The 22,230-nt window shown below is 44.1% G+C and overlaps 5 protein-coding genes across 10 annotated transcripts; 3 read left to right on the top strand and 2 right to left on the bottom strand.

Annotated features, from left to right (window-relative positions):
- The first annotated feature begins 2,528 nt into the window (after positions 1-2,528).
- LOC100824835 (meiosis-specific protein PAIR2-like) lies at positions 2,529-8,157 on the top strand. Of its 6 annotated transcripts, none has more exons than XM_024463574.1 (17): positions 2,529-2,666; positions 2,756-2,812; positions 3,813-3,872; positions 4,860-4,971; positions 5,047-5,115; positions 5,230-5,319; positions 5,392-5,515; positions 6,455-6,524; positions 6,597-6,638; positions 6,788-6,916; positions 6,998-7,105; positions 7,264-7,306; positions 7,374-7,412; positions 7,538-7,632; positions 7,835-7,847; positions 7,954-8,024; positions 8,099-8,157. In XM_024463574.1, the coding sequence occupies exons 1-13, from the start codon at positions 2,664-2,666 to the stop codon at positions 7,391-7,393; spliced, it is 927 nt and encodes a 308-aa protein (XP_024319342.1). In that variant the 5' UTR covers positions 2,529-2,663; the 3' UTR covers positions 7,394-7,412; positions 7,538-7,632; positions 7,835-7,847; positions 7,954-8,024; positions 8,099-8,157. The 6 variants fall into 6 exon arrangements, with proteins under 6 accessions (XP_024319342.1, XP_024319345.1, XP_024319344.1 ...); XM_024463573.1 differs by having other exon boundaries at positions 2,596-2,666; positions 7,547-7,632; XM_024463578.1 differs by having other exon boundaries at positions 2,613-2,666; positions 2,922-3,872; positions 7,547-7,632.
- A 1,981-nt stretch (positions 8,158-10,138) lies between these two features.
- On the top strand, positions 10,139-13,942 carry LOC106866878. The gene is made up of 9 exons (XM_014903236.2): positions 10,139-10,227; positions 10,333-10,456; positions 11,155-11,224; positions 11,292-11,333; positions 11,487-11,615; positions 11,709-11,774; positions 11,900-12,406; positions 12,632-13,028; positions 13,624-13,942. Exons 4-8 carry the CDS (start codon positions 11,304-11,306, stop codon positions 13,016-13,018), a joined length of 1,119 nt encoding a protein of 372 aa, XP_014758722.1. The 5' UTR covers positions 10,139-10,227; positions 10,333-10,456; positions 11,155-11,224; positions 11,292-11,303; the 3' UTR covers positions 13,019-13,028; positions 13,624-13,942.
- Positions 13,943-15,621: 1,679 nt separating this feature from the next.
- Positions 15,622-16,883, bottom strand: LOC104585127 (FBD-associated F-box protein At4g13985-like). Its single transcript, XM_024454649.1, has 2 exons — positions 16,529-16,883; positions 15,622-16,457 (listed from the first exon to the last, which is right to left on the bottom strand). Exons 1-2 carry the CDS (start codon positions 16,881-16,883, stop codon positions 15,622-15,624), a joined length of 1,191 nt encoding a protein of 396 aa, XP_024310417.1.
- Positions 16,884-18,990: 2,107 nt separating this feature from the next.
- Positions 18,991-20,244, bottom strand: LOC100824527 (eukaryotic translation initiation factor 3 subunit G). Its single transcript, XM_003576683.3, has one exon. It carries the CDS (start codon positions 19,754-19,756, stop codon positions 19,316-19,318), a length of 441 nt encoding a protein of 146 aa, XP_003576731.1. The 5' UTR covers positions 19,757-20,244; the 3' UTR covers positions 18,991-19,315.
- On the top strand, positions 20,087-21,150 carry LOC104585126 (polyadenylate-binding protein 8; the record flags this gene model as incomplete). The annotated part of the gene is made up of 2 exons (XM_024454927.1): positions 20,087-20,249; positions 20,349-21,150. Coding segments are annotated over 2 exons (645 nt in total), but the record flags the coding sequence as incomplete, so codon positions are not given.
- Positions 21,151-22,230: the final 1,080 nt, after the last annotated feature.

The raw sequence follows: 22,230 nt of genomic DNA, 5'->3' as shown, positions 1-22,230 counted from the left end.
GGCTTTCACATTTGGTATATTTGGGTTCATGAGAGAGAAAGATATCGCTCTGATTCTAAATTCTTGACTCAAATTTGTCTAAATATGAATGTATTTATTCTTAAAAAACGTCTAGATACATGTAATATTTTGACAACAATTTAGGATCGGATGGAGTAGGTAATTACCGAAAAATTACAGGGATACCAAACCGGATTGGTAAGTTGGTGGAGCAGTTTTCTTTCCTTACTGATTTGCTATATTAACAGTTTATAGGGATATGTAACAAAAATAAGTAAACTGGCGAAAATGCTCTAAGACGATTGAAGTGGCCTTAAATCGGAGAAAAGGCGGCATCTAGCAAAAGGAAACGTATGTCGCCATGGCAGCCTTCGGACCGTGTTTGGTTATGCAAGACTTAATTTGGAATATTCCTTTTTGGATTTTTCAAATGATCGATCCGACTGCTCAATCTGAACGAGTTTGTGATCTATGGCTGGTGGACGCGTTGGTAGTTAGTTCCACGAACAATATATTCAAGTTTCTCGTGGGTAGCCGCTCACACGTGATGAAAACTTATTATGGACCGATGGGAGTATTTTATTAGATTGCTTTAACGTCAATATTTAAAATTGATTTGACAAAGATTTACTCGACGGAACAACGTCAGAGTAAAACCACACGACAGTTTTGTCTCCCTCTCTCTCCCGCAACCTAGCCGCCACTATAAACCGAGATCGCGTTTCTCATCTTAGCCGGCCCGCAAGCAACGACGGGTCCCTGCCTCCTCTACTGGCCGCTCCAGCGGTAGGAGGGGATGCGGATCCTGGACGCTCATGTCTCTAAATTTATGATTTGGTCAACCGACATCGACGCTATTGTGGCGATTCGGCAATGTGCGGATCAAGAATAAGGTTTATTCAACTCCTCGTCAACGGCGAGCTCGTCGGTGGCGTTGAGGATTGGGGTGTTTGGTTGCTGCTCTTTTGGAGTGGTGGATCTAGTTTTGTGTTCGTGTTTTGCAGATAGTCCACGTGTCTCAGATTGTTGGTTCCTTCTCTGATCGGCGAGGCTCGGTCAGCTTCGACTTCGTTGCGAAGTTAGTAAGGCTATGTCTTCCTGAATCATCTGGCCAGATCTAGAACAGTCATCTAATCCTCTTTGTCGCCTTCTTCTCCGTGACGATGATCCGACGACCGTCGCCGTCGTCTTCTGGTTTCGACCGGCGACTTCTTGGCTGCTACATTGACAAAGTTTTGCTGGCATCGATGGTCCAAAGAAAGCATCGAGCTTTGCTCACGACGCGCAACCGGCGAGTGCAGGAGAAAGACGACGATCAACGTTTATCCACGAGGACTTGTGTGTAATTTTACTTTTAAAAATGATTCTTGTAAGGGTTTGTTGATTCAATATATATGGCTTGGCATCCTCGCTAGAAAAAATAAGTTGATTTAATATAATGACCTTGGCATTCTTGACAGAAAAAATAAATTTAAATTGCTCCAAAGTGAATTTGAACGATTTTCCCGGGAAATGCTTTCCTGCACCTGGAGGCGTTCGCTCTCTGTGTCGGCACCGCACGTCCAAGCTTTGAGATTGATGATGGGATGTATATAAAATGTATAAGTCCTAGTACAATATTCTGTATATGCAGCTCGCTGTGGGGGTCCGCACATGGGCGGCTGCCTCCAACCAGCCCCGATCTCCACCTTGCCAACTCCTCCTCGTCTCTCTCTCTCCTCAAGCCCGGGCCTCGCCGCGCCGCCCCATTCTCTGCTCCGCCGTCCTCCAGCCGCCTCCTTCGGGCAAGAGAACCCCATTTGCCGTGCCGCCCTCCTCCAGCCTGGATCTCGCCCGAGTTCTCCCTTCATTCTCGCCGGAGCACACGCTCCCTCTCCAGCTGTCACATCCCGCTGCCGGATCCAACACCATGCCGCCGGAGCCGCGGCTTCGTCCAGAACGGGAAGAGAACCCCGCCCGTTCCCACCCTGGCTGCATTCCGCGCCACGAATCCTGACCGCCCCCGTTCAGGCCGAGTTCCGTGCTGCCGAATCCCGTTCAGGCCGAGTTCTGCGCCGCCGAATCCTGACCGGCGTGCTCGAGATCGAGGACGGGAGTCGCGATCAGATCGAGGACGGGAGGAGGCCGAGGCGGTGTCGTGGACGAGATTGCCAACCGACCGGAGGCGGCGGTGGAATTCCGAATCCCGGAGGCCGCAGTGGAATTCCGGGCAGTTGAAAGATGCTGTCCGCGCCGGGTAGAGAGAGAAGAGGAGGCGGCGGCGCCATGCCAAACTCGGGCAAGATGGGAGGGATTGGTGCGTCCGTGCATGTGTCCCGCGTCCTATAACCCAGGTATACCGGCGCATAATGGAATAAAAAAATTTCATGCACGGATCCCAAAGTGGAACATGACTGTCTAGATTTGGAGTTCGATTGCACCCAGGTGCACAAAATCCGCGTCCCGATTTTCCCCTTCTAAGCACGAGAATTGAAAGAAAAAACCCTCTGTTGTTTTTCGCCCACGCATCGGGCCGGGCCGTGGATCCCGTCCCTCTCTACACTACAAGTACCCCGTCCGATATCCCCCGCATCAACAGTTCACCACCCTCTCTCGTCTCTCTCTCTTCCTGTTGTCACCAGCTCTCCCTCTCTCTCTCTCGCGCGCGCGCCGCGGAGGGCATAATGGTGAGTTCCTCGGTTCCTCCCCTTTCTCGTTGCGGTAGTATGCGCGCGTATGTGCTAAGCGGTGTACGTCGTCGTCCCGGTCGATGCAGGTGATAGCTCAGAGGACGGAGTCCGAGATCATGGAGCAGGACCCGCCGCTGCTTGTGGTAAGTTCCCCAGACACTGGATTCAGCGTGAATCGCGCCGATCGATCGAGATGTCCTCCTTTGATTTCTGAGAAGCGCTCACCCTAGGATTTAATTGCTTGGTTTGTAGCGCTTGCGGTACGGGTGCTGGACTGCTGGTTCGATTTGGGGCTGATTCCGACATCGTTAGTCTCGTCTCTCGTGTGTCGGATAGTTTGTTTCTTTTCGAGTCTTTTGGGGCGCGCGGATTTGTTGCTGCTCTTAGGATTTGACCAAATTCGCTTGCTGTTTTGGGCGTGTAAGGAAGATTGGATTTAGTATTGTTCGAGTGTCTGTTCAAACGCGGCGTTTCGCTATTACCTGTGGATTTGATGGTTTTTCCCTCCGTTTTCCTTCATGCTACTTGCTTCCTCGATTTCATTTGCTGCTTTAAACTTTGAAGCATTGAATCTACTTTTGGGAGACTTCCCTCGTCGATTCTCTCAATTTACCGCGAAATTCTCCCGGTTTCTGGCTTGGTCTCTCCGATTTGAAAATTGGGGCAGTGATTCAACTTATCACATCTCTTTGCTTTTATACTTCTCTGGCTGTTTAATCGGCAAGTTGTACAGTCGTTAGGTTGTTTGGCAATTCCGCAGCTAGAAGCTGAATGATGCTTCTGGTTTTTGAGCTTAGATTTGATCGGCTGGAAGTGTAGATACATACGTCTGAAGTCGATCAAATTGGTGATGGTTTCATACGACATTGATTCTGAAACATTTTGATACAGTTTAGTCTTGTTTCCTACTCCCTCCGTTTCATAATTCTTGTCTCAAATTTGCCCAAATATGGATGCATCTATTCCTAAAAAGAGTCTAGATACATGTAATATTTCGACAAGAATTATGGAACGGAGGGAGTATTTAATTCTGAAGTTTTCGTAGCAGCCGATTTTTTATCCTTAACTCCATATCGCTTTCAAAATGCTCTGTTGTACATTAATGCTTATTTGCTTGCTTACATCTAAATCTGCTCCGAACAGCATCACAGACTTCCTGTCATGAGATTGAGTTGGTCTGTACGAATTCCCAATGGTTTAGGAGTAAGTTTTTTCTGTTTTATGAATGCTTCCATCGGAGTAGTAAACCTCTACTATTTGAACCAAGTGTGGCATATTTTTGCATCTGATTTTGGGATCAGAAAAGCTTATTCTGTCGTTTTATTCTAATCGTAACCGGTCATTTTATTGTGACATGCCGTGAAATTTTAAATTTATGTCCTGACTTTAAGAATTATCTGAGGGTGATAAACCTCAGCTTGACATGTTTGGAAACTAACCCACAAACTGATGTCTCCTTCTGTTCGATATTGCTCCAACTGGCTTTTATTAGTTGGAGTGTTTTGACAAATATACTTTGTAGGATTATTGGTTAAATACAAGGTTCTATAGCTTTCCCTTTGAAAAGTTGGGTGGTTTAAGATATTGCACGTCTGCATTTATGCTGTACCTGTTTTCCCTCAACTGCAATATTTTGATCTCTGATCACTTGAGAGATTTGATGATAAATATCAATATATGATCCTCTATCTGCGTGGGCATACTGCTTTTGATGTTTAATTGGTGCATATACTATATGATCCATTGGTCATCCCCCTTCAAACTTTTAAAAGGGTAATTTCGTCTACAATGCTAATTAAAGTCTCATATAATGAATCTCTTGGGTCTAATATTAGAAAGTCCAAAGATATACCAGCCCAGAGATCATACCGATTGGGCCATATTTGTTTCTGAGTTCATAGATTCAACTTTCTCCCTATCCCTGCGAGCTCAGCGTTTCGTGGCTTTGCCGGCCCTCAGCTTCATCCCGCATCGCCCTGTCCAGCAGTCCTGCTGTATTTTTGGGTGAACCTTGTGCTTTACTTTAAGCCTCTTTGTCAGTAATTCTTGCGACGATTTGATTGGTTGTCTGAATCCTTGAGCTATTTCTATAAAACATATGTATGATCTGATGAAACTTATAGCATAGTGCATAGTTTTAAGTAATTTGCATAGTATGTAAATAACACTGATGATTTTTTAACCAAACAGACAAGGGATTTGCTTCACATCGCTATATACCATATCTGTTACATCAGAGGCCTATTCCCTGAGAAGTACTTCAATGATAAGTCTATTCCGGCATTAGGTCAGGACCAAGCCAGTATCTATATGCAAAATCTGTAATCAATGTGAAATTTGTGAGCTCAAAGCCTCGAACAACCTTAACTTGTTACAGATATGAAGATTAAGAAGCTAATGCCCATGGATGCTAACTCCAGAAGGTTGATTGATTGGATGGAGAAAGGTGAAATATGTCCTAACAACTTGAGACCTCTATATAAATTTACTGTTTTAAGATTGTATGTTTTAGATGTGTTTTCCTATCTGTTTATTCGATTAACTTTGTGATAAAATTTAGGTGTCTATGATGCCTTACAAAAGAAGTATCTCAAGACCCTTCTCTTCTGTATATGTGAGGAGGAAGGCCCAATGATCGAGGAGTATGCCTGTGAGTATTGTGTGGAATTTGACCAGCATGTCTCATATTAAGTTAGACTGACGTGTCATAATTATCATGCAGTCTCATTTAGCTACCCCAACTCGAATGGTGAGGAAGTTGTAATGATCCTGAGTCTCACAGGGAATGAGAAGACTACTGCTACATTCAAGTCAAATGCAGCAGAAGTCAGTTCTGATAAGATGAGGTGCTATCCTGCGCATCCCTTTTAGATGCTATGATTTTTGCTAGTTAAGTCTTTGTGCTCCTTAGCATTACAGGTAGTGAATGGTGTTTTTCCATGTAGTGTGGTCTCCGTACAGAAGTAATATCGCTCTGCAGAATGACGTGGTATCAAAGGTGATGCCATAGAGTGTTCGAAAAAATAGAGTGTTTGAAAGGATTTCAAAATTCTGTTTTTCTCTGGTAGTACTTAGGTTTTAGTAGCTACTGAATTGTTGGCAATTGTAAAGTACTAGTTCAATTTGCTGTTGATGGGGGCATACGTTGTTGGTTTTCTTGGGTGACCTGTGAAATTCCAGTACTGAAGGTATGCGACTGTTGAGTTTTCAGTGTGCTTTTGTCATAGAGAGAAGTATATTCGTCCCTCAACTTGTCGAAAAGTACGCAACTGGTCCCTCAACTTTTTTCTTATACTATTCATCCTCTAACTGTTAAAGCCGGACATCAATGGTTGCTCGTCCCATCCAAAGCGGTAGTAGTGCCATCATATCATGGTTTTCGCCCAAGAATTGTCATGCCAGCCTGTCAAATTCGCATCACTTTTCGTTTTATACCTCGAGTCAATTTGTTTCCGTCAAAAGAAACAAAAAAATCTAATCCAGTGTGGTATTTTGAGGCCAAAATCATGACACATCAGCACTAATAGCACTTCAAATGGGGGGAGGGACCATTGTTGTCCAGTTTCGACAATTTAGGGACTAAAAGTATACGAAAAAAGTTGAGGGACCATTTGCGTACTTTTTGACAAGTTGAGGGACGAAAAATATACTTTTCTCTTTGTCATATGTCCTTCTGCTCGGTTCAAGGAATTCAGTTAATTTGTCCATGTGTACATTTTATTGTCAGTTGCAACCAATTAGTGGTGAACTGGTAACATCCTTACATGGCAACGGATTACTTTCAGGAGCTCTGCTTGTAAGATGGTCAGAATGCTGGTTTCACTTATGAGGACCTTGGACCAAATGCCAGATGAGGTAATTTTGGCATGATGTAATTTGGTTACAGTGGATTGTACTGAGCTGATGCTATTGCTTGTTTGTGTTCAGAGGATCATTGTAATGAAGCTGCTATACTACGATGATGTCACAGTGAGTACCTTTTGTTCCAGTTATCTACTGGAACTTACAGCTTCCATTCTAGATAACCAAATTCTTTTGCTCTGTACAAAAAAGAATTGAACCTTTTCTTTGTGCTGTATAACTTTCTTGGTGGAAGCTTACACATTTTATGGTATCAGCCTGAGGATTACGAGCCTCCCTTTCTTAAGGGTTGTGCTGATAATGAGCCTGTTTATAAATGGAATGAGAACCCCTTGAAGATGGTAGTGGGAAATGTCAATAGCAAGCATCTTGTTTTAGCTTTGAAGGTAGTGGAGACTGCAGCGTCAGATCTTTTTTGCGGTCATATTTTTTCTATTGAATTTCTCCTGTTTTGTTTGTTTATGAAGGTTAAAAGTAATGTTGATCTATGTGAAGTTAAAAATGTTAACAGTGAAGATGACAACATGAGCTTGGGTAACGAGTCTGACCCAGATAGTTACTTTTCTGACACAGAGGTATATCATATAACTAATCAGTTTCAGTAGTATTATCCTAATTTGTGCGCTTTGTGTTATGGAGTTATGGTACATCCTTCTGCATGCAAACGTTCAGGTTTATACATATTTCTTTTTGTCTAAACTATTCTCTGACATTAAATCCTTTATTCTATCAGGTTCGCCCATCTGAAGTGGACTGTTACATTTTTGCTTCTAATGGTAACATTTATTTAAGGATTCTCTTATTGTATTAATGTTTTTGGTGCTAATGTACTTGCTAAAACAGATGGAGATGGAAAAGGTTGAAGTGGCACAATTTTGGAAGGTCAGTTTATTTCGTTCAAGAGAGTGCACATGTGTATTGTTTCCATACAGAAGCAGACAATGTCAATTTTTTTGTTCTTCCTGACTTTACATGTGATGATACTCAATATGTTGCTCACGATGAAGACTTAACAGCTCAAGTAAGAGAGTGGATATGCTCAAGAGACATTGGAACTGTTAATGCTTCAGATGTTATTTCTAATTTCCGTGGCATATCAATGGTAATTCTTGTTGTCATTTCCCTTTTTCTAATTATTATTGATATTTTCGATTGATTATCGTTCTATTCTAGTCGCTAGAATTCCAAGCAAGTGCCGAATTATAAGTTCAAGTGCACCAGTATATGTAAAACAGACCTTGCCTTGATACACGTTACGAGTTTTATGGCCTGCTTCTAACAACTGCTTGTTGAATGTTTTGCAGGAAATGGTGGAAGGTAATGCAGGAACTGTGTGCTCATCAGATTGATCCTACAAAATACAGGAATTCTTTAGCTCTGTCATTCAAGTCTTGAATCACTAGACTAACGACTTGCTTTTCAGATATTATGGAGAGGCTACTTAAAGATGATATACGATCCAGGGCAAGCAAGGATGTTTATGCTGTTAACAAGGTCAGTCTGAGTAACACTTCTGTTTACCATGTGCTATATTTTTCTTCACTAACATGGTTATTTCATGATTTCAGATTACTGATCCCAAAACTCCACATATGAATAAAGATGACATCATGCAAAATGTTTCACAAACTGAAGGAACCAAAAACAACAACAGCGATCTGATGTATATGAAGGTGACCTTCCTTTTACCCTTGACATGTTAATGCATTCCATTGTCCTTGGATGCTTTTGGTCTGCTTAAACAGGCCGTTTTGCTATTACCTGATTTAATGGTTTTTCCTTCATGCTACTTGCTTCTTGGATTGAATTCACTGATTTGAAGCATCGAATCTGCTTTTGGGATCTTCTATTCTCTCGACTTCCCAGGAAATTAGCTCAGAAATCCTTTTCTGGTTTGATCTATGTGTTTCTGAGATTGGGGGAGATGTTGAACTGATCACATTGCCTTGATCGGCCTGTAAACATTCCAGTTTTTGTAGCATACAATTTTAGATATTTACTTCATGTCCTTTTCAAAGATCTTCGTCAACGTCAAACAGAGATCAAACTTGGAACAACAGCACAAACTTCTGTAATTAGAGTTTAAGTTGGACTGCATCAGGAGTAAGATTTGTTGTTGCTTTGATGTTTCATGTGGTGTATTTGTGTACCTGATTTCAGGATCAGAAAATCTTATTTTGTACTTTCTAATCGGTTGTTTCTTGTGCCATCCTGTGAAATTTTTAATTATATGTTCTGCCTTTATAAATTATACTATGTTAGCTTTACATGTCAGTAAGCATTTATTGAAACCAACTGACTAAGTGTAATTTCCTTGTTAGATTTTCTTTGAAATTAGTTCATGCCTTTGGAAAAAAGAAAATACAATTGGTTGATTACCAGTATTTTGAATAGTGTTGCCTTTGAAAAGCTTGGTGATGTATACTGCTCTCAATGTTTAATTACAAGTGCATAGTGCTCTTGATGTTTAATTGGTGCAATGTATTGCATGATCCATAAGCCCACCCTTATTTCTTATGTATGGTTTTGAACGAAACAAAAATAACCCATTGTGTTTTGGGGATCTCTTGTGTTTATGTATGAGAAAAGTATATTTTTAGTCCTCCAACTTGTTGAAAAGTACACAAATGATCCCTCAATTTTCTTTCGTATATTTTTCGTTCCTCAAAAGTCGAAACCGGCAAAAATGTTCCCTCACCCAATGTGAAGTAGTTTTAGTGCTGACGTGTCATTGTTTTTGCTCAAAATTGCCATACAGAGTTAGTTTTTTTTTCTGGCGGAAACAAATTGACACAGTGGTTAAAAAGAGAAGTGATGGCATCTTGACAGGACGACATCTCAATATTGAGGCCAAAACCATGATATTTCTTCAGCAAACCGCTTTGGATGAGCCAAGGGACCATCAGTGTCCAGTTTTAACAGTTAGCCAATTAGGGGATGAAAAGTATACGAAAAAAAGTTGAGGGACCATTTGCATACTTTTTGACAAGTTGAGGGACGAAAAATATACTTTTCTCTTTACGTATTACTTGCTTCGGCATTGAAATCAGAAGATGTATTTTGGGTGAACCTTGTGCTTTACTTTAAGCTTCTTTGTCAGTAACTCGTGTGACGATTTGATAGGTTGTCTGAAGCCTTGAGCTATTTCTCTAAAATATATGTATGATCTGATGAAATTCATAGCGTAGTGCATAGTTTGAAGTAATTTGTATAGTATGTAAACAACATTGACGATATTTTAACCAAACAGACAAGGCATTTGCTCCGCATCGCTATATACAACATCTGCTACATCAGAGGCCTATTCCCTGAGAAGTACTTCATTGATAAGTCTATCCCGGAACTAGGTCAGGATTGGCTATAGTCACAATCCCAGTATCTATATGCAGAAATATCACTTAATGCCTCAAATAACCTTTTATTTATTGCAGGGATGAAGATTAAGAAGCTGATACCCAATGATGCTTAGTCCAGGAAGGTTATTGATTGGATGGAGAAAGGTGAAATATCTGGAAAAAAATGAGCTCATTTTACTGTTTATTACGGTGTTATATATTTAGGTGTACTTTTCCAAAAAAGAAAAACTAACACATGCGGTAAAATTTAGGTGTCTATGACGCATTACAAAAGAAATATCTCAAGACCCTTCTCTTTTGTATATGTGAGAAGGAAGGTCTAATGATCGAGGAGTACGCCTGTGAGTAGCTAATGTTTTTCTTTTTGCGGAAATAGAGTGTGCCTGATATGGCTGATGAATCATCTGTCTTACATTTTCTTATTATCTGTCATGATTATCGTGCAGTCTCATTTAGCTACCCCAACTCGAATGGTGAGGAAGTTGTAATGAACCTGAGTCGCACAGGGGATACGAAGAATAGTGCTACATTCAAGTCAAATGCAGAAGAAGTCACTACTGACGAGATGAGGTTGGATGCTAATAATTTTTTTTCTAGTCATTCTTTTGTGCTCCTTAGCATTACAGGCTGTCGAGGTTGTTCTTTTGTGTAATTATAATCTTCATACAAAGTTATGTTTTCGTGCAGACTGATACAATTTCAAATAAGGTGATGTCATCATCATCATGAGTTCAGTATTATGTTTCTTCCTTTGTAGAATGTGGTGAAAATCTTAGGTACATAGGTTTTAATAACTGCTGACCTGCTGACAACTGTAGTGTACCAATTCAATTTGCTGTATAAACTGGGGGCCATAATTGGCATTGCACAAAATCGAAAAAATTATAAGTTGTTATTCATTTGCTTGCATGACTTGCAGAACTTCAGTACTGAAGGTATAGGAACGATATGCAGACCGCTTCATGAATTGTTGTTTGTTGGTCCTCACGTACATGTTCAAAGTAAATATTGTAAATCATTGCGGTTTGTTGGTCCACATGTGCATTTTCAAAACAATACTGTGAGTCATTGCGGTTTGTAATGCTCTTCGCAGCCTGCCCTGGCATACCTGCCCCCCGGACTTGTAACTTTTGTTTGTCCCTTACAGTTTTTCGGTTCTTTTTCGTTCTTTTTTCTGGTTTTTCCCTGTCCACATGTGTGTTTGAAGTAATATCATAAATCATAACCAATCAGTGGTATATCCTAACATGCCAATGGTTCCCTTCCAGGGAGTCTGCTTGTAAGATGATCAGAATGCTGGTTTCACTTATGAGCACCTTGTAGCGAATTCCAGATCAGGTAATTTTTTACAGTGTAATTTGATTGGATTGAGCTGAGTTGATGCTATCGTTTTGTTTTTGTTCAGCGTGTCACTCTAATGAAGCTGCTATACTATGATGATGTCACAGTGAGTGTACCATTTTTTTATAGTTGTTTATTGAAAACTTGCATTTGCCATTGCAGATAACCTAATTATTTTGCTCCCTGCAGATACGGATTTAACCTTTGCATTTCTGTATAACTTAGATGGTTGAAGCTAACACATTTTTTATGTTGGCAGCCTGAGGATTACGAGGCTCCCTTCTTTAAGTCTTGTCTTGATAGTGAGACCTTAGATATATGGAACATGAATCCCTCAAAGATCAAGAAGGGGAGTGCCAATAGCAAGCATATTGTGTTAACTTTAAAGGTTGATAAATGGATTGCAAGCATTTTAGCCAAAAAAAAATTCTCATATTTTTGTTAGAACGTGTTATTTCTCATCGATTGTTATTTTTTGCAGATTAATTCTCAGCTTGACCCATATAACACTGAAGATGACAACATCAGCTTAGAAAATGACATCGAGGTAGTGACCAGTGATTGAACAAATCATAGAACTGAGGGTTGGCTTTAGTGCATGGTCTTAATTTTGTCCATGATCTTAACTTTCTCCTAATTCTTCCTTCTACCTAAAATCTTAAATTTTGCTAGGTGAATCTTGTTAAGAGCTTTGGACATCTCTGTTGCATATCTAGGAGACCCCCAGTTTTTTACCTTGACTCTGGCGCTGGCACTCATATATGTAATAATAAGGCTTACATGAAGGACCTGAAGCCTATTGAGGAAAATAATCGGGTTACACTTCACTCTGCTGATGGTGGAAAGTTTACGGCAGAGGAAATGGGATTGATTGCATTCGAAAATATTAATTTGAGTCAAGTATCGTATATTCCATATCTGCCATTCAACCTAATCTCTGTGGGGCAACTGGATGAGGATGATTTACTCATTTCAATTGTGGATGGTCAGTTCCAAATCATTGATTTACAGAACTGCAGAGTTGTTGGTGAGGGATACAGGGACTCCGAAAACAAAGATTATGTTGTTAGAAGTATCAGCTGGGTACATCCAGACAGGGAAATACAGTCCGAACAATTTGAGGCGGATGAAGAAGATGATGTTGCTGCAACTGATCCAGAAAAGGATGGGGATTATGAGGTATAGACAGTCTTGTTTGTTGTTGTTCATATCATATATGTTACTCCCTCCGATCCTAAATTGTTGTCGAAATATTACATGTATCTAGACGTTTTTTAAGAATAGATACATCCATATTTGGGCAAACTTGAGACAAGAATTTAGGATCGGAGGGAGTATTTTGCAATTCAATAATTATTGCACTTCTTCCCTTATTTCCACTTAATAATTCCTATGTATATGCAGAAATGGATCATTGATTCAATGTGTGCTGCCCACCTGACTGGCAGAAAGGATGTTCTGAAGAAGATCAAACGTTGCGAACAAGTTTTCACTTCCCCCAAGGACAGAATAATGACCACTCACAGTGGGGTTTTGAGAATTAAAAATCTAAAATTGCCCAAGGTTCTGTACTCTCCAGACATCAAACAAAACCTGATATCAGTTGGATCACTTGATGGTGAAGGATATCGGTTTGCTTTTCACCATGGAAAATGTGGTATCGTGTGTGAAGGTACATTAAAACACTGTGGCTCTGGGACCAGAAACAAGAAGAAGAACATGTACTATCTCGATGAATTCATCCCTGAAAAAACTCTGAACACCAACAGGAAAAGGAAAAAACGACGTTGAGCATCTCCTGGTAAGATTCTGCGACTCATGACATACACAATTTTGTTTTCCCTACATGTTCTGGGAACTATTATGTGGTATAAAGTAGTTAGTGTTGATTGTTGTATTTCTTTGACCGACAATTTTCTTTGCTTTGGAAATGCCCAGCCCGCGCGTTGCCACTGAATTAATAGATGTAAAATTCCGTCATGTGGTATATCAGTCGGATGTAGTAGAATTTTTCTACATATTGGTGTACCAAAGAACACAAAAACCACATCTAGAAGTTGTGAAAATATCTGAATAAATCCATACATGTAGAAAAACGTTGGTCAAAAATAATAAAATATGACCATTTACGATATGTGAGCAATTGATCATATTTAAAAAAATATATAGGTATTACTTCACCCCCATTCATTTATATGTACGATTTTGTTTAGAACTGTTCACAACTTTTCTAGGTTTTGCGACAAGTATTTAGGAACGGAGGGAGTATAATCTATGCAGTGTGGTACCTGAAATTCGTGACATTTTTGGTACTATGTGTGCAGATATTCGATGCATATCTAGATGATCCAATAGAGAATACTTGTGACCATACTGTTTATCTACTATTTATGCAGATGCTCCATTCAGTTCCAGGTGTGGGAGCTTCATGGCCCTTAGAAGAATTGTAGTAAATGAAGTCTAGAAGAAAGGACTTCTGCAAATTTTCTTTAGAGCTATACCTGAACTTCTTGCGACAAAGAACTTGTCCGTTGAAATGGTGAAATATTGAATGATTGTTTTGTGGAGGGTTGCACCATTATGTACTGTTGTTTCTGGACCAAGCTTCTCTTTGAAGCCTTTTGTACTTGTACGAATTGTACTTTCTTGAGCATTCAACTTATCTTGGAGACTATCCTGTTTTCGCATTTTCTTTTTCTGTTGTTAGATAGTTTTATTCTAGTGCGGTGATTTATGCTAATCACATTGCTGAAATTTTGTGGCATACGTTGTTTGTATCGGTATGCCGGTAGCCTTGTACTGCTTCCATCCCTAAATTCTTGTCATGATTTTAGTTCAAATTTGAACTATCATATGATAGTGCTTTACAGGATTATGTTACATTATGATGAAAAAACAATCATATTCAAGCAAAAACTCGACATGTAAAGAATTAGCTATATCTGACTGGGCCATACTCTGTCCTATTGTACTAGCTCTTGTAACTCTTATTGAACACATATGAATGTGTACTTGTAGAGATCTTTAGCTGTGGACCAGATTTTGTTACTGTTTGAACTCGCTAAAAATGGATTAGCTCTTGTATAAGAATGGCTGCTGTTAGTGAGAGGTTTCGTTATGTCGCCCTGGTCGTGTACTCGATCCGATGCGAGTTGGCACTTTACCATTTCCTCGTAGGTGACGCATATAAATTAAGAGCAGGGTTTGCGAGCGAATTCCATTTTTTACCTCCTAATTTGATTTTTTTAATAAAATTACCCCATTCAGCAGGATTTATTTTCTTTTACCCAATTTAACAAAACTAGTGCCAATGTTTACCCCATTTAAGTTTTTTTCTCCCCGTTCTAGGACGGCCTGTGGTGCGTGGAGGTGCACGACAGGAGGGAGGCGCCATGACGTGCTTCGTGCCGCAGGTAAGAGGTGTGAGCTGGAGCAGTGCGGTTCCATGCGTTGGCCGCTAGTGCACAGCAAGCTCTTTTGCGGCTGCAACATCATGAGATCGATCGGGCCAGCGGCACCATGGGCAATCCGACACGGGAACAAGAAGATCCTTGGGGAGGCCGGTTCGACAGTTCTAATAATTCATACTAGTTGTCGAAATATACATGTATTTAGATGTTTTTGGGCATAAATACATTTATATTTAGACAAATTTAAGACAATTAATATGGATCGGAGGGAGTATGTAACATAACATTTTTCCAGAGGGTAAAAAAAAATGAAATTTACTCATTGGAGTATTCTAGTAAATAACATTGTTAAGAAAGTCTGACGGGATGTCATTCTACATCGTACATGTCCTTAACTGGGACAGCCGATATGTTTCCGTCACCCCTTGCATTTGGTCCAAGCGGAGCCTGCTTCAGTGCCGCCCGTGCCTTAACGGTCACTGACATGTGGGTCCAGTCCCACACGTCAGTGACTGTGCCGTACGTCACCCAAGCGGCGTCCCCATTCGACAACACTTGGGCAGGCTGTCTTGGCCCAACTCCCAGTCGCCATAGAGAAGTGCACCTGTACCTCCGTGGCGATCTCATCAACGATCCACATTGCAACCGTGCCGTCAAACGTGAGTTATCCTCTCGAGCGACGGCAATGCGGCTCCAAGCAAAAGCTCGACGAGTTTGCATTCCTCGTTGTCCGTCCCCCTGAGTCCATGGACACTGATTTCTCGCAGGGAATTCAGCCTAAGGCTCGCAGGGAATTCAGCCTAAGCTTTTCCTCTGCCCCAACGTCGACGCAACCCCACTGGTACTCTCCTCGTGGTGGCACAGTCCCCTGGCTTTCCTAATATAATTAAGATCAAGAGAGGGGACAAAATTTGTTGAGATTACATACACAATTGACATGCTACGCACTGTGATGAGGCAGTTTTGGTAATTAATTAAAAAAGCTCAGAAAACACAGTTTCTTGGAGTACTTACGAAAACTGTCCGGCAGTAGGGGTTTGACTCGACGTAAAGCCTGGTCACGTTTGGGACACGAGAGAGGAGCTCGGCCAGGCTGGGCCTGACGCTGCAACCCAACCCCCACCGCAGGCCGTTGAGCGAGAGCGCGCTGACACGAGGCAGCCGCGGGACATAGCTCAGCAAGTCCTCTCCGCCGGCCGCCTGTCCCGCCCAGTTGAGGAGAGTCATATCGTCCGGCAGTATCAGGTCCAGCTCCAGTTGCTCGGCGGTAACGGAAAAGGCCCGCAGGAGCTGTATTGTGTAAGGGAAGTCGAACCGGCCGCTTGGCCCCCGCGTCGGGAGCTTGAGGCCGGAGAGCCGGCGGACTTGGTGCGCCGTCGGGTCCGCGGTGAGGAAGTCTAGCCGCTTCGGGTAGCTGCGGTACCAGCAGACGGCCTCCATCCTCGGCGCCGAGACAACCACCTCGGTTTCGACGTCACTTTGGACTGGAAACCGGAAGCAGGAGCGTACGCTCAAGGACCGGAGATTGGGGGCCGCTACGTGGAGCGTCACCAGCTGGTCGACGTTGTTGACGTCCAGGGACTCGAGCGCGTCGGAGCGGAGGTCCAGCGCGCGCACGGCGTCCCCTCTGACGGCGCACAGCCGCAGCCTCCGCAGCCGCGGGCAGCACGCCGAGAGGAACTCGTGCAAGGGCGGCGTGCCGGAAGGCAGCCGCACCGTGGAGAGGGCCAGCTCCGCCAGCCTGCCGAAGCGCACGACCCCCAATGGGGGGAGCTGGAGCTCGACGCCGTGGTCGTTCAGCAGCAGCGACAGGGCCTCCCCTGCGTGCAGCGCGGGAGCTTGAGCCAGTTCAGCACGCGTGGCGCCGTGATGGACACGGACCCGGACGCGCGCTCCATGGCCTCCGTGTACCACGTGTCCCCGGTGGCGATGTCGACGTGGCTGGCGATGTGGAGGGAGATGGAGGGGATGCCGGGCGTGGCGAACCGCGCCAGGGCCCCGCTGGAGAGGCCGCTGAGCCTGCGCCCGACGCCGTCGTAGACTGACAGGTTGAGGGCGCGGACGTGCGCGGGCCACACGCGGCGCCAGCGCCGGGACAGGCGGGAAGTGAGCACGGCTTGCGGGGTGGGGAGGAAGCCCAGGACGCGGCCGATCAGATCGTCGGGAAGGTCGCTCAGCCGGTCCACTTCCCGCGATGACTCCACAGGCTTTAGCTTCAGAGTTCCGTCCGCATTACGCTTCTTCATGGCCGCTGTATGCACGCGCTAGCTACTCAGATCTGCCGGCCGCTATATTGCCCGCGACCCTGAATCCGTGACTCGTATATGTAACGTGTATCAATATGTGCCACAATCGGATTGGAAGCAAATATAGCTAGCTAGCTAGCTGGCAATGACAGAAAGAACTGCTCCACATTGACAAATTGGATTATACTCCTACGTGGCATGATAGTGTCGTAAACACTTGCTATGCAACCACCCATGTGCTGACACGTGGCATTTTATATCATATATCATTAAATTATACTCCCTTCATTTCACAAAGAATGGCATTTCAAGATTTTACTTTGACCGACAATTAGACTAATGATTTGAGGCTTATGTGTTACAAAAATTATATCATTAGATTCGTATTTCAAAAACCTTTCCAACGATATAAAATTTGTAACATGTAATCTACATACAATTGGTCTAATCATTGGTCAAAGTTTGACCTCGAAAAACGTGGGCGCCATTCTTTGTGAAATGGAGGGAGTATCATATACCACTAAAGCAAAATTGAAGCATGCAAGAATGGACCACAACATTCAAGATACCAAAGTTGAGTAGTCATGTGGTTTTACTCGGTCTATAGTGGCGGCAAGGTTGCGGGGATAGAGGGAGACAAAATCGTTGTGTGGTTTACTCGGTCTATAGTGGCGGCAAGGTTGTGGGGGATAGAGGGACACAAAATCGTCGTGTGGTTTTACTCGGTCTATAGTGGCCGCAAGGTTGTGGGGGATAGAGGGACACAAAATCGTCGTGTGGTTTTACTCGGTCTATAGTGGCGGCAAGGTTGTGGGGGATAGAGGGACACAAAATCGTCGTGTGGTTTTACTCGGTCTATAGTGGCAGCAAGGTTGTGGGGGATAGAGGGACACAAAATCGTCGTGTGGTTTTACTCGGTCTACAGTGGCGGCAAGATCTCTTGCTAAAGGTGACGCAGAAAACCCCCTCAAAGCCTTTCCTACATGGAACTAGTTTGTACCCGCAAGGTCGACCGAACCTATTAAAAAATATCAATGCGTTAACTTTGTCCAAGTATGTGCCGACCTTTGTCATAAGACCTCTGTATACACCTTACTTTACACATTGTACCATCGAGGTTTGGTACCCCATATCCTAAGTGTTGTTCGACAACGAAAACAGGGGTTGACTCCCAAGTAGGGGAGACAATGATGAATGTGTATGGATTGTTGACCAACTCCATCGCAACAACGGTGCTTAGGGAGGAGTTAGTGGAGCTCGAGCAAAGTCGCCATTGATGAGGGACCATGAGTCTAACCACAAAGCTGAACCAAAATTCCGGTTAACGGGTTCCCAATTTTTATATTTGCAGATTTGATTTGGTTGTCATGTCATTAATAAAAGTAATAAAAGATTAGAAAATCCATGACGTGCCGCGAATCCTCTTGAAAGAGAGGGGTGCCCTCGGGAACGCGGACTCATGTGGTGCATGGCTGTCGTCAGGTCGTGCCGTAAGGTGTTTGGTTAAGTCTCGCAACTAGCGCAACCCTCGTGTTTAGTTGCCACTATAATTCATTTGTTGATGAAACGTTGACAATTTCACATATTTGGGCACCCTTCACACACAAAAAAGAAGTCACCAAATGTTTGACATGAAAATGACCAAATAAATTTTCATAATAATTTAAAATATTTTGAAAGCCATGAAACTCGAAAACGAAAATCAATGAGCTTTTCGATTTACTTGTCATTTTTCACAATTCTTTATTCTTATCAACATTTTTGGAATATTGTTTCAATTTTCTGAAATTTTATTTCAAACCAATTTTAGGTTTTCCATTTTTCCCCTTGTATTTTTTTGATGAAGAGGTTTTTCCCCTTGTAAATATCCATTAGTTTTAGAAATTTGTTAACATGTTTTCATGTGTTTTTCTTCCTCTTAGTGGAGAATTCTTGAAAAATCGTGCCTACCAAACAACCGTGAAATCATGGTTAATTAAATCCGCTTATAATTAATTGGGCAAAGCATCATATCTAGACAAGTTGTGCGTTTGAGAGAATTTTTGGTACCGTAGTCGAAAGAAAGAACAAACCTAGACTTTTGACAAGAGACAATGGACCAAAAATATACGGAGTACCTCTTTTCCTATCCGGAAATAAAAAATTGATGCACTGATCCCTCCATGATACACGATTACACGGTGACCAGAGAATGTGTAAGAATGATACATAGTGACCAGAGCATGCACAGCTTGACCAGAGAATGTGTAAGAAAGATACACAGTGACCAGAGAATGCACAGCTTGACCAAACAATGATACACAGTGACCAGAGAATGCACAGCTTGATCAGAGAATGATACACGGTGACCACAGAATGCACAGCTTGACCAGAGATACCAGTGAATGATGCACGGTTTTATCCCAGCGCTTGGTTGCTAAAGTTCGGTTCAGTCACGCGCTGGGATAAAACCAATCTACTCGCAAGCTATTCCCATCAAAGCAATAGCAGTTGAGTTCATCGATGGCCTTCTCGGCGTGCTCTCGGCGCTCGAAGACCACGCACGCGAAGCCCTTGCATACCTCGGGGGCATCCATGGCGACATGCCACATCCGCAGCGGCCCGTACCGGGCGAAGAGTGCGGCGAGGGAAGCCGGCCGGCAGAGCTCCGGCACGTTTGTGATGCGCACGAAGCGCTGCAGGAACCGGCGGTGGCTGGACGGCACGGCGCTGCACTCCCTCCAGGCGGCGCGCCTCGCCCTGCAGGGGACGTAACCCGCAGGCGAGACGAGGTAGTCGTATGGGCAGGCGAGCTCCTCGTGCTTCTCCTCCGGTTCCTCTTCCCCGCAGATGCAGCACGACTCGGCGTTCGGGTCCTTCCAGAAGTTGATCATGGCGATTGCCCGGATTCTTTCTATTGATCTTCGGATCGAGGGAGCGGACGATCGAACGAGGAGAGGCGGTTACGATTGAAGGTGCAGGGTAAGTATCTCTGTCTGGCCGACGTTACGTGCTGTTGCCTTTTACATGTAAAATCCGTGTCCGGATCGAATTGGATATCCAGACGTTCCAGTTCGGAACGGTCATAAATTACACGGCATCTATTTCAAATTTGCAATGCAAAAAGATAGAAGACGCGTCCGGCCGGAAGGGCAGCAGAGGAGATGGCCAGCGGCAGGCAGCGGAAGAAGATCGCTCAGAAGAAGAAGAAGAAGAAAAAGTAAAGGAAGGCAACATCGACAACTGCAAAGAAGAAGATCTTCAAGAAGAATCGTACCACTGCCGCGCAAGGTTCGTGCGCGCGGACGGCCATTGAGAACCCTAAGCGGCAGGACTCTACGGTGGTCGAGGCAGCGGCGCCCATCAAGGAACAGGACAAGGAGAAAAGTACGTAAATCGATTTCTTTCTTTGTCCCTCAACTCAACTTCCGTCGTCGTCCAGTAAATCATCAAATTTCTCGCCGGCCGGCTTCTTCTCTTACTCAGGCGACTCGCAGTACCTCCGTCCCCGTGTGAATAGCAGATGCGGCGTGTGCGGAGCGGGGAGATCCCATGACAGCGCGCCCTTCTGCCCCTACAACTACATCAACGGACAATATGGCCTCGGCACTTGCAGGGAGGTGTGCCGCCCGGGGAGGCACCGGTCTCTTCATGAGCTGGGATCCTACTCCGGCTCCGGGGGCAATATTCACCCGCTGGGACGCGTCGTGCGTGTGAACAACGTGCCCCTGACCCCGAACGAGATTCCCCCCGACCAGCGCGAGCTCCGCGGGCTCTTCGGGCGGTTTGGGCCGCTCGTTGACTGCCACCTCACGAGGACGAGCGTCCAAGACCTCGTCGGCTTCGGGTTCGTCGCGTTCGAGAGCTGCGAGCACGCCAGGGAGGCTGTCGACAAGCTCAACGGCCACCACTTCGGCGACCGCAGGCTGCGAGTCGACTGGGCCTATCCACGCGCGGCGCGACTCTAAATATCGGCGAGTTGAACTGTAATAATGTGCATCCTCGTCTTGAACCTTTTTTTTTTCCATGATCATCCTCGTGTTAGTAATTATCGACCCCATCCCTGTATCGTGCCTTCTATTGCTCGTTCACAAAAATCTTGCGCACGCAGCAATTGGAATTTTGGTTTATGTTTGGTCATAATTTATCAGATCTACAGGAACTAGTCTCTTCCTTCCGTGAGGTGTCAATGTGGCATTTTCCCAGTTTAGCGCCGAGCCTAGGCGATCGACTTCACTGCCCGTCCAGCCGAAAGCTCAAGAAATCCTACCACTTCCGTTTCACAGTACACTCCGTTCAGATTTGTGCACTTAAATCAAATAATCTCTGGTTTCTGATGTACAACATTTTTATTTGATCAAAATTAAATGGAAGCCAATATTATTGGCGGGAGCCACGAAAAACTTGAGGTGTATTGTGCGAAAGCTTACTGGTACAATACCAAGAGCTCGGGTACCTTATCTTGCGACTCAAGATAAGAAAGTTAAATTAGGTTTATCTTTCTGTTGTAACCGATTTGGATTTTACCTGAGACCTAGCCTCATGCATATATAAAGGACTAGGAGGAAAAACTAAGAAGGACAAGCCGCCTCTGACGTATGCGCTAACCTCGACGGCAACCTTTGTAACCCCATCAATACAATCTCCAACGAGCAGGACGCAAGGGTATTACCTCATCGAGGGCTCGGAACCTGGGTAAAATCCTTGCCTCCCCTTGCTTGTCAGCCGACGGGTTCGCCAACACGCACGATTAGCTTTCCTAGATACAAGTTCTTTGATATAGGCATTGTCGAAGTCACCCCTTCGTCGTTGGTGCCGTTTCTGGAAAGAACGTGTGTTGGATTCCCCATTTCGACGGCCTCATCATTATCGATCTGCCACGACACCAGGTGGCGGCACACTCGTGGAATCGAAGCAGCCATATCGAAGCAGCAATCTGGCGAGCATCTACATCAAACAGCGATTTGACGTCACCTATATGCAGACCGGCGACCCCCACAGCGCACCGTTCGTGTGAAGCAAGCGATCTAACCGATAGATCCAATCAACTGGCGGCGGCTCACATGCCCGAACAGCAGAATCGGGACTCAAACGAAGGAAATCGAAGCAAGATGGCTGGATCGGTCGCCTGCACCAACTCCCGCTTGCCACGGGAGATCCTCGCCACGGCCGGTTCCACGCGTGGCCCGCCCGGCTGCACGGTCTCCGATTCCCGATCCATCCAAGCCATCATCGACTTCAACTCCCCACCTGTGACCTCCTCTGCACGGGAACGACTCGGTGTCCCGATTGATACCCAGCCAGTGTACGAGGCGAAGCAAGTCGGCCTTCAATTTTGATCTCTCGTCAATACCAACATACAGAACGT

The sequence above is a fragment of the Brachypodium distachyon genome, chromosome 4, assembly GCF_000005505.3.
Source record: "Brachypodium distachyon strain Bd21 chromosome 4, Brachypodium_distachyon_v3.0, whole genome shotgun sequence".
Lineage (NCBI taxonomy): Eukaryota > Viridiplantae > Streptophyta > Magnoliopsida > Poales > Poaceae > Brachypodium > Brachypodium distachyon.
This window is presented reverse-complemented; position numbering and strand designations above follow the sequence as displayed.